Below are 12,347 nucleotides of genomic sequence, written 5' to 3' on the forward strand. Positions count from 1 at the left end.
ACGTGAATAGTTTAGAGTGCACCACCTGTAGGACTATAAAGAAACTGCAACATTTTCCACCTTAAATCCAAACACAATCTAAAAAGAAATAATCTACTAATCTAGTGGTATTTTTTTTTTTTTTATGATGAATTTTGATGTTGATGAAAAATCAAATAAGATAAGAACCGACACCCCGTATCTCTAGTATATGAGGAGGATTTTAGATGCTACATTATGTATGTTTTTTACATAATACTTCATTACCCACCTACAATTTAATGTGAAATTGAAAGTTTTAAATGAAAAGTATTATTACTTTTCTGACATTTCTAAGCTTTACACTTAACTCTATTGTTAAAGAGTCAATAAAATTTGTTTATAAAAATTGATATTTCCGCACCACACGTAACACGTACCAGAGCTTGAACTGTTTCTAGAGAAAACAAAAATGTTTTTTTTTTTGGTTTGGTTTATTTTACCTCAACCCACAGAACCTGTTTCACTCTTTATCTGCGCTGTTACTTGACTAAAGAAAAACGCTGAGCTCATATGATTTTAAATATGGCCCAGTGGACATGGCAGTAACAGATGACTCAGCATATTCCCTTGCCATTATCTTACACGAATAAGCTTGAGGTGTTGAGGTAAGCTTTAAAAACATATATTAGAACAAGCTCGATACTCTCATCTCTGGGTTCAGGATCATTCTTCACGATACAAATATAGATGGGTAAAATTTTAACAAAGTGGTTAAAACATCCTCTAAGAGAGGGAGCGCCCTACTTCATCTTCCGTATGCTGTCATTTACGGCAAAAAAGAGAGAGAAAAAAGATGAAGCAAACACTAAAAACTTGTGTAAATATTTCATGACTTCAAGTTTTCACTTAAGTTTTCGTCGCTGGAAGAATTTGTAACGAAAGTTACTGCACAAATTCAAAAATTAATCTAACAAAAGAAGGCATTTTAACTAGTGCTCAATACATCTCGTCCAAACCGACATGTTGATTCTGTTCTGCTTTTAGGGAACCAAACAGGTGAAAGCCCAAAGAAATGAGATCAGGACCATATAGAAGATGCTTTAACACCTTAAAACAAAGTTTTTGAAGAGTGTCGACTGTGTGGGCAGAAGAGTGCGGACGTGCATCGTCAATGCAAGACATCGTCATCTGCGTTTGTTCTAAAGTTTAGGCTTCAGCTCTTCAGTAAGCGTCTCACTGTAATAAGCGCTGTTGATTGTTGAACCTTTTTCCTGACAATGTTTCAATACTGGCCTTTAAGATGAGAATACCAGAAGACATCAATCTAAGCAACAATTTTCCCGACTAACTGTTGACTTTCAAACTTTCTCGGTTGGTGATTGAGAGCGTTTCAGTTCCAAACTCTGCTGTTGTGCCTCATCACCAGTAATGATTCTCTTTGAGAAACTTTCACCTTCTTTAGAGTATCGCTTTAAATTTTTTCTTTTGCGGATATCCAAACACTTTCTCTATACTGCGCCCAAAGTCTTTGATAAATAACAGCATCAGATACACCCTCAGACCACAAAAAGACAACCGCTCTTCTTTCATGCAAATCATAAGTGAGGCATTCATTTTTGCTTGTACTGCAGTTACAAATGAACTGATGTAACACTTTCACACCTGCACAAGAGTAACTGGGGAGACAGTATGATCGAACAGTTTTACAGTTTAAGTTTTAATATAACTGGAGCGCGGACGTTTGACATAACATTACTTGATGTGTACATGAATCAATGACAAAAGGCTATCACTTCAGAAATAAAAAAAAAGATGACTTACTTGTATTATTATTATTATTATTATTATTATTATTATTATGCCCACACATCGTTTAAACTTAAATACAATACACCCATATATTTATTGGGTGACGTAAGCACTACTTCTTCGTCTGTGCTTACTGGCGGCTTAAATCCGGAAGCGCACTACGTCACGCCAAACAAATAATTGCACAAAAACGTAATGCAAGTTTTTAAAATTAATTAAAAGAAGCTTCGAGGCAAACGATTTTAGCTCGATTATTTTTTGTAATCGAATTACTCGAAGAATCATTTTAGCCCTAATGTATACATAATAATCGTGTCATAAAATGTCTTCATAAATGAACTATAAATGATAATTAATATTAGTAGCTCTCATATTCTTTATCTCCCCCATTTTTTTATAACAACTTGCTCACTTTCGAACACACTTAACCCATGTAGTAACTTCACATGAGGCTGATGCAAGGGTGCGATATAAAGAACTTAAGGAGGACCCTCGAATATAGATGTGATGTGTAAAGTAGAAGATAAGCGCACACACAGCTGCGTGAGCAAGATAAGAGGCGCCTGCAAGAAGTTACCATGTTTGCAGTCCCACCAAAGCTGCAGACACACATAAACCTGGGCATGGATGCTAACCTAGTGCAATGCATTGTGGGATTTCACGACTGTCATGCTAAATTGCCAAACTGTACTGAAAAGTGTGTGGCTTCTGATATCGAGACTAGAGCTGAGAAAGGCTACAAACTTGACACTAAAATGCTTTAGACTACAGCACTGCTGAATTCTCTGATCTGATTGGTCGGAAAGGTGTAGATTAGTGCAACTCTGACGGCATTTACAAATGCAAAGTGAACCGCTGGTTTATGTTAATGCGCTCATTCTAGTAAATTATAGTTTCTATATAGGGAGATCTTGTTTACATGGACTTGTACAGCAGATGCTCCACACCATGACTAATAATAAACCCAATTAAACATATTTAACAATAATTGAAAAAAAAATTTAACGTTTTATAAAACAAAATCACAACTGTTTTTTGTTAACCAAAAAGTACCAACAATAAAAGTATTATTACACAAAAAAAAGAGATGAACATTTAAATAATGATAATACACACTTATTTAAACCAATTTCTATAACATGAAAAATATCACCAACATTTGTTAATTTTATTGACTTTATATATATTAATTTTTAACCATGTAATTTTTCAGGACCGTTTCTAAAAGGCATACTTAGTCCCGTGACAAGGGATTGTTGTTGTTATTATTATTATTATTATTATTGGGGAATAAACATGGAGTTAAAAAGGAACAGAAACCGATTCAGCAGTGTATAATATTTTTAATAGAGATGGGGGGGTCTTTTCACTGATGTATAAATTTTTTTATGTGGCAATTCATGTATTGCCACAATGACTTTTTTTAAATTAATTTTGAATGTACATTTGCTGGTTATCTATGGTATAATCCTACTAGTGGCAAACTCTAAACTATTCACACACTGGCAGGCAGCACAGCGTCGAGAGTACGAGAAAAGTATTTGCCAAGTTCGTTTAGAATGGGAACAAAATCTAAAGAATACAGAATTGAATATAAAATTGTTGTGAAATTGTGTATCATATCAGCCGGTGTCTGGTGATTCCTGTTTTCTAATCATTACACACTTTCCATATATTAATCTTCTATCTATTTGGCGGAACCACACCTGCACATTTCATAATTAAAATTGTACCTTTATAAAGGGCTGCACATTTTTATTTAAAACAAATAAAAATTAATAAAATCACATTTCGCTACGTATTGCAATTTAATGTTACTATTAAAATGCACCATTTTATATTCAAACATATCTACCTAAGCTAACAGCAAATAACATCATTAAGAGGACGTTTATTATTATTTTTTATTTAACTTTATATTAACAAACAACATACATTTTCTACTACATGTACATTTGTAATAAATTGCAGACATTTCACATTAAATAATCATACTTTTTCACAATTCATTCTGCAGCACTACTTTTATACTTATCTCATACCTTTACAGGGTCATAAAGCTTCATGTATACATAATTATCATGTCATAATATGTCAAGATAAAATATAATAAGTCTTAACTGAAATTTCCCCCAATAACTGTTTGCTGGAGACGGGAATGACCAGGGACCACCCGATACAATACTGTCATTACCATACCTAGACGCCAGTTCGGTTTGTATTGTGATTCTGCAAGTATAAATACAGCGATTTGATATTTTTTTTATTATTATCTTGTTACAATTCTAAAGGGACTTTAATAATTTTCTCCAACCACACAGGACACTATGCTGTGTCAATAGTTTACAGCATGCCATCTGCAAGATTAGAGGAATAGCAACATTTTACCACCTTAACTACAATTATGCACAATTTCAAAATTTATTTTTGAAATAAATTCGATTTTGGAGACAGTGTACTGATAGAAGAACTATGTCACAAAAGAATCTCAATACATGACTGAATACAATTTTCCCCAAATCACTACTGTTTAAAACAGCAGATACCACCAGAGGATTAATAAAGTTCTTTGAATCTTGAATTGAATCTACCAGGTGCTTCCTCTGTGTCACATAAAGCCAGCAAACTGAATCTTTTCAAACTGCATCACAGGGAAGTGCATCAGTGTAACAGCTTGTGCTATCCACCTATTTCCTCATGCATGAGCTCACAGAGGCCCCTAATTGGTTGTTGTCACTGTGACCGACAGAAGAGTGATTTAGCACCATCATGAGTCAAACTAGCAAACTGGTTAGACAGATTCAGAATAGTTTAATAAGAATAATTAATACACCACAAATTAATGCTGCACAAATTATCACATAAAAAAAATTGAAAGCGCAATATGGAATGTCAATTTCCAAATTATTTTTTAAACATTTTATCATTTTGAGCTGCTAAATATATATATATAAGCAAACATCTTTACAATGGGATTATTTGTCCAACTATTTGGAATTATTTCAGCTGAATACATTTGAATACAAAATGGTTGTTTAATAGTTAAATATCACAGTTTGAAGCAAGATGACAAAATTACATTCTTTTAATTATTTTTAATGAATCATACACCACCCTAACAACAAATGAACCAAATGACTCCGTTTCTTGGTAAGCATGATAAGTTACAGGTAGAAAACAATGCCAGTGTGAATACTCATTATTTAAATACGCAACACACAGTCCAGCATTCTTTCCTCCAACAGCCTCAACAGACGGAGATGTTGACAAATTCATGTCAAAGTTCAGCTGGATGAAGTCATTACAAAGTGACAGTACTTGCTACAAAAGGCTAATACGCATTTCACAAAAGTTTTTGCTAAATTGTTAACATTACGATCATTAGAATCTGGCACCATTTTTATAAAAGAATGGATGAATGATTTACGTAAGTTATAAATCTAGTGTCAATGAGGCCAATAAAAGAAAAGAGAAAAAGTAGAATACACAGGACATTGTGAAAATCTTTTAAAGGTAGGGATAAAAAAAAAAAAAAAAAAACTTTGTAAAACACGAATACTATTTGACTACAGACATGTCAAGGAATTTGAAACCATTAAATGTTCCAACAGTGCTGAGTCACTCATCCTAAGAAAACGTGAATATGCCATGTTGAGGTGTTCAGGTGTGGTATTGGTCTAAAACACGGCCGAACGTATACTGAAAGAGACTTAATGAATAATCCATTACTGCAAATACTGCAACACGTCCTCATCTCTGGCACACACAGACAGTACCAGCGCTGTAACACTAGCTTAATGGACACAACCTGACTTCATTCATGCCAACTCTTAGTTCTGGATGATACAACATCCAGATTATGTTGATACTTTTCACTTCACCGTATCGATTCTCAAACAATTCAGCGAGTCAGTAAGATGAACGGATCAGTACGGGTCACTGCCATGCACCGTGTCCATTCTCTCATTCGACAGTTAAGATTCTGTCAAACAGGTTTTTTTAACGTTACAAGTTTCTGTTAGCATTCACAAATGTGTCTTCAGAAACACTGACGCAACTTCATCCTTCTTCGATTTTAACGCACTTTCAAATTCCATGTCTTTCCTGATTTTTTTTCTTTCTATACTGTAAAACAATGCTCAAGGCAAATGCACTTGACAATACCGTTATTGAAAGAACTATTCCAGAACACCTGACTGTTGTTTTAGTTGTTGTTTTATTTCCCATATGTGCTATTTTAGATTTTTGAGAGAATCCAGCATTGTTCTAGAATGTGGAAAATTAATCCAAACCTGTGTCCAAACTTTTTAGGCATCACTAAATACTAAATGGCGGTCTGGACCCGGACCGAATGCCTGTTCTATTCAGACTCTAACGTCTTTCTAATAAATAAGAATAATTAATATACCAGTAATCTGCCACTTTTTCCCCCTTGAGGTAAAACAGAAAAAAAGTAACACAGCATGGCTTTCTCAGAAAAAAGGAGGGCAGACTATAAAAAACGAACCTTCAAAGATGAATGGACAAATCAATGTATGTTTATTCCTTCAGTTTGTCTTACACGGTCCGAAACCATGGTGATAAGTAAAAGCAGCGATGTGAAACGCCACTATGAGACAAAACACGGGTCGTTAGAACAAACTTATCCGCAGCAGTCCGTGGTGTGGGCGTCTAAAATACCTGAATTGAAAGCTCAGTATGACAGAGCAACCAGAGCTCTTTCACAATTAATCACAGCCCAGCAGTGTGCAAATAAAGATTCACTAAAAATTTATTAAATATTGTTTGGGTACAAAATACAGGGTAGTATACAGGCAATCAAAGTTCATACGGTCCACAGGTTTAAAGTAGTTACTGGAAATTTAGCGAAACTAAAAAGTCCTAACCCTAACATTTAGGCAGAGACGCACGTGGAGGAGAGACGTTTTAGTAACACTGAGTGACATGGAGCTCATTAAAGATCTGTTTGGACAACAAAATTAAATACTTTTTTTTAATATACATCGTGCGTGCTATATAACTGCTTTATTAACAAACATTTCAAATGCTGTTTCTGCATTACTCTTTTTTAGTAACAGCAAAGGTGCAGCTTTGAAACAGTGACGTAGCTGACGTTACGGCTGTAATGTCTGTAATAATAAATAAAACGTTGCTCTTACAGCACCACAGATCATGCGCAGATTCATACATGCTGCACAAAGTGAAACCAATGATAAAACAAGCTGCATTCATGAAGTAATAGGCATCATCCATGGCACACTTATTAATCGGATTTTATATATAAACACCAATTAATTTAATATATATATATTAATGTATATAATATATATATATATATATATATATATATATATATATATATTTTAAGTGTACACAACTGTTTTATTTTAGATTCTCTGTTAAAAGCAGCATTTCATCACCTCATTAACATAGTGTATCTCCGTTTTTCACACTCGTCAGGGGTACGGTGGCAAACTGACAGGTGGTACTGATGCTTTCACAAATTGCCATTCACTCATTCAACTTTAGAGGTAAGAGTAAGGCAGAATTTGCCTTTAATTGTTCTTGACATATTACTCCCAGCTCCGCAAGGAAAAAGGCCCTCATCCTCTCTCCAGTTTTGTTTTCTTTTTAAAGTCATTTAGATCAGATTATGACTCCTACACAGCTCTTCCATAGGGCTTGAAACAGTTTGATTAGTCTGATTAGGATAACGTCATGCAGCAAAGTCACGCATCTAAGTCACGCATCTATAAGTTTTGTCTGTGGGCATAAAGCTTTGGAACAACCTGCTGATTTCACTATTTCTATTTTACACCGTTAAAAACTATAAAACCGGTCAAAACTACAACACCTGTATACTTTACAGCTCTCAGTGTTGTAAAAAGTGACACTTTCCTTTGCGCAGTTCTACTCCTCGCTGAAAAAAAAAGAAGAAGCAGCTTCATAAACTTTTATGTCCTACTCTGAGCTAAGAATATTTTATTCTTATCCCAAGAGACTTAGGGCATGAGGAGTGGTACACCCTGGGTGGGGTGCCAAACCATCGCAGGGCATGCATGCACACATGCACACACTTATTTATACACTATGGGCAACTTGGGAACGGCAATTAGCCTAATCTGCATGCCTTTGGATGGTGGGAAGAAACTGGAGCACCCGGAGGAAACGCACCAAGCACGGGAAGAACATTCAAAAACATGCACACAGACCCGGAGCAAGAATCAACCCGGACCCTGGAGGTGCGAGGAGACGATGCTGACCCCTATGCCACCGTACTCCCAAATATTCTAATTAAGGTGGGATCCGAACCCAGAGAATGGTACCCACTATGCCACCATGCCGCCAAATTAGTATAGATAACTAAAATAAATGAAGAGAACCATAAAGGGTTATAGATGATAAAGTTTGATAAATAGCAACACTTCCTAGCCAATAAGAATTATAAACTAAAAGGAAAAAACTAAGTGGACACGTCTATAAGTAAATGATGATTACCTTTATAAACCAGGGAGAAACAGTGTGAAATAGAAACACTTTGAAACACCTACTTCCCACGAATCACCTACTTACTTACTGTTGGTCAGAAGTCATGCTAATCATGCTAATATTCACTTCACAATACAGTCCATAGCAGCAAGCAAGCTAATCAGCTAAATAAAGTATTAAACAAACAAATACAAACATTCTGCACAAGTTAAAGGTAATTTACACCTGCAATTAACCACATAAAACATAGTAATTCAATTTGTGTAACAAGAGTAACGTTAATAAAATCAGTTTAGCTAGCCCCTAGGCTATTTTACAAGTATCATGTTAGCCAGCTAGCTAGCCGGTTTCGTTTTGTTTTGCACTGTATAATAATGAGATTATTAAATGCAACAAGTTCCTGCAACGAATATATAAGTGTTATATAACATGTTAAAGGTGTTACGTTAAAACATGGAATATATGTATTTCTTTAATAGGGGGGTGTGTTATTTTATCAGTCGCGCGGGAGAATTTGGCTACACGAGCTAATGCTAACGGTGCTTGATGCTAAAATGCTAAATAAGGCTAAAAGCTACCTAGCATTAAGGTGAAGTTTGCTAGCAATACATTAGCAGATGATATTAGAGAAAGTGTGTGATTTCTATACGTGTACATACACATTTTGCTAAAAAAAAATACAATTACATAGAGAAAAAAAAACAAAAAAGACTATTAGAGGTTTGTGCAGACGCAGGGCGTTCCCTTAAGTCTATTTCTCGAATAAAAAAAAACAAACAAATATACACAATGCATATACACATTTAACTGGGATAATAAACTATTAAACATATGTATTTTTAATCGGAAATTTCTATCAAAAAAAATGCATATAATGCGTGGTGACATTATCACGTTTTGTTTTACTATTACACAGTATTGCACTACAGCCAGCCTTGTTTACAGTGAGCTTAATAGCAAAGAAGATCTCGTTTATTAAAAAATAAACAACAAACTAAATTGCACTAAAAAAGATCTCCACTCCGTGACACGATAATATTACTATACCTGCATACAATGCTTACAATTCATTCAGTGCTAATTGCTCAATAATTGTGCATCTAAACTCAATATTTCTATCAAACTTGTCGTACACAGGGGTTAATGCTGTGCTAAAATAATTGCCCAGGATGCAGGATGTCAAAACAAACGCTATTAGATTCCCCCAAAGCACATGCATGCATATTGTAAGCAAATAAATCAAACATTGCATTGCTTAACACCTAGGAACACACACATATAAATACACACAGGCAAATCAACATGATGACAGGCCACAAGTCAACAACACACTGATCATCGCATCGAATAAACCACGCCGCTCGGTCCGTCATCGTTTTACGTAACCTTCTTAAATCGCTCAATAAAAAAATAATAATAATAAATTATAACCCCAAGGCCAGACTTAACCCCCGACCATGCTGAACGAACATTAAGGTTCCCTGCTTCTACAATAACAAATTATAAAGCTTTGCTTACCTGCACATGATCCGCCATTTTGCTCCATTCATGCTCCTCTCACTCTCCCTGCGTGCATATGGCTACGTACAACACAGCACGTACGCTACTAGCGTACAGCATGAGGAATTTGCAGCGGCGTCCATATCCTGCGTAAGTACAGCCGGCGCGTAACTCGCGCGCAGACTCTGTTCAGTCCGCCGCACTCGTCAAAAGCGCCTCCATATTGGACAGGGCAACAATCCGAGTGGGTAAGCCAAGTAAAACCTTGACCAAATACTTTAAAAATGACACAAACATTAATTTTCACAAATTCTGCTGCTTAAGTGTTTTTAGATAGTTTTGTCAGATGTTAATATAGTATACTGAAGTATAATTTTAAGTATTTAATAAAGTGTTTAAGGCTTTGACAGTTTATGCAAAGATTTAACATCTGCAGTGCTGATTCCTTTTTTTTCTTTCTTCAAAACCTCTGTAATTTACCCTGGCACGCTGTCAATAAACCTGTATAATTAATGCTTGGAGTTTGTCAGAATTCGTTGGTTTTTGTTTGTCCACCTATTAAAGATTAATTAAATTTTATTCAATTAAATTTTATTTGTATAGTGCTTTAAAAAATTGTCATTGTCGCAAAGCAGCTTTGACAACAGACGCATCCCAAAGAGACACATGGGGCGTTCATGTGACCAGATCTCCGACCAGAAGCGGGGCACCAGGATAAGTCAGACAGGTCCAGAGGGAGTCTGGATCACTGGCAGCTCAGGAACGACATGTGTAGCAGTGGTAGCTCAAAGGGTTAAGGCACTGAGTTACTGATCAGAAGATCGGCGGTTCGATCCCCAGCTCCACCAAGTTGCCACTATTGGGCCCTCGAGCAAGGTCCTTAACCCTAACTGCTCCAGAGGCGCTGTATCATGGCTGACCCTGCGCTCTGACCCCAGTTACGCTGGGATATGCGAAGAAGCAATTTCCCTCTGGGATAAATAAAGTTCTAATTAATTATTATCATTTTTTCCCCATGGCAAGGTGCTTCATTATTCTGGAAAAGGCATTCATCACCAAACTGTTGCTCTTCTCCCAAACATCCAAAACAGAGGGTGTTTTTGTACAATTCTTTATTCATGGCTGTGTTCTTAGGCAACATTGTGAGTGAGCCCATTCCCTTGGCTGAGACGCAACCCTTACAGATGAATGTTCTCGGAGTGCTTTATTGTTGCCATGATACAGGACTGATGGTAGCACTCACCGTTTCTTCTTCAGACAAGCTTTTTTCCATATGCCCCAAACCATCAGAATAGGGATTCATCAGAAAAAATTACTTTACCCCAGCAGTACAATCTCTGTACCTTTTGCAGAATATCAGTCTATACCAGATGTTTTTCCTGGAGAGAACTGACTTTTTTGCTGCCCTTCTTTAAATGTATGAAGGTCAGCAACTTCTGCCAACCTTTAAAAAAGAGTTTGGTTACAAACAATGCCTTTTTCAGCATGATGGAACACTTTGCCATAAGACAAAAATGATAAGCAAGTGGCTAGGGAACAAAACATTCAAATTTTGGGCCCAGGAAACTACCCAGACCATAATCTCATTAAGAACTTGTGATAAATCCTCAAGAGGTGGACAAACAAAAACCCACAAATTTAGACAAAATCAAGCATTGATTTGGCAACAATTGCTGCTGTCAGTCAGAATGTGACCCAGAAGTTGATTGATGTCATGTCTGGGTGAATTGCAAAGGTCTTGAAAAAAGAAGGGTCAACACTGCAAATACTAACTCATTGAAAAAACTTAATGTAATTATTAGTAAAAGCCTTTGACATTCATGAGCGGCTTGTAATTATACTTCATTATACCATAGTAATGTCTGACAAAATAAATCTAAAAACCCTGAAGCAGCAGACTTGAAAATTAATATTTGTGTCACTCTCAAAACTTTCAGCTACGGAAAGATATTTGGCCAAACCTGTTAACTGTCAAATTCAGGTTCACCGTCATGCCCCTCTTTCCCAGTGAAGGGCAATCCTAATGGTACAGCATACCAACCCTTATTGGACAATGCTATGCTTCTAAATTTGTGGCAACAGTTTGGGAAAGGCCCTTTTCTATTCCAACATGACTGTACCTCAGTGCCCAAAGCAAGCACTTTAAAGACTTGGTTTGTTCAGTGTGAAAGAATTTGACTGTCTGCACACAGCCCTGACCTCAACCTCACCGAGCACCTTGAAATGAACCGGGTTCGATTCCCACCTCAGATATGTGCAAGTGAAGGTTGCATGTTCTCCCCATGCTTGCTGGGGTTTCTCCAGGTACTGCCGTTTTCTCCCACAGCCCAAAGACATGCAGTTTAGGCTAATTGGCATTCCCAAATTGCCCATAGTGTCTGAATGAGCATTTGTATGCCCTGTGATGGATTGGCACCCCATTCAAGGTGTAGTTTGCATGTTCTACTGTACCAGTGCGTGGAGGGTTTCCTCTCACAGTCCAAAGACATGCAGATTAGGTTAATTGGTGTTCCTAAATTGCCCATAGTGTGCGCGTGTGTGTACCCTGTGATGGACTGACACCCTGTCCAGGGTGTACCTCTTGTGCC

General features: G+C 36.6%; 1 protein-coding gene across 2 annotated transcripts in view; it reads right to left on the reverse strand.

Annotated features, from left to right (window-relative positions):
• Positions 1-9,871, reverse strand: part of xpo7 (exportin 7) — a 37,083-nt gene extending 27,212 nt beyond the window's left edge. For both annotated transcript variants that reach the window (XM_053516266.1, XM_053516265.1), the window contains exon 1: positions 9,778-9,871. In XM_053516266.1, the coding sequence (XP_053372241.1) occupies positions 9,778-9,795 (18 nt within the window). In that variant the 5' untranslated portion in view covers positions 9,796-9,871. The remainder of the gene's footprint in view (positions 1-9,777) is intronic.
• Positions 9,872-12,347: the final 2,476 nt, after the last annotated feature.

The sequence above is a fragment of the Clarias gariepinus genome, chromosome 17, assembly GCF_024256425.1.
Source record: "Clarias gariepinus isolate MV-2021 ecotype Netherlands chromosome 17, CGAR_prim_01v2, whole genome shotgun sequence".
Lineage (NCBI taxonomy): Eukaryota > Metazoa > Chordata > Actinopteri > Siluriformes > Clariidae > Clarias > Clarias gariepinus.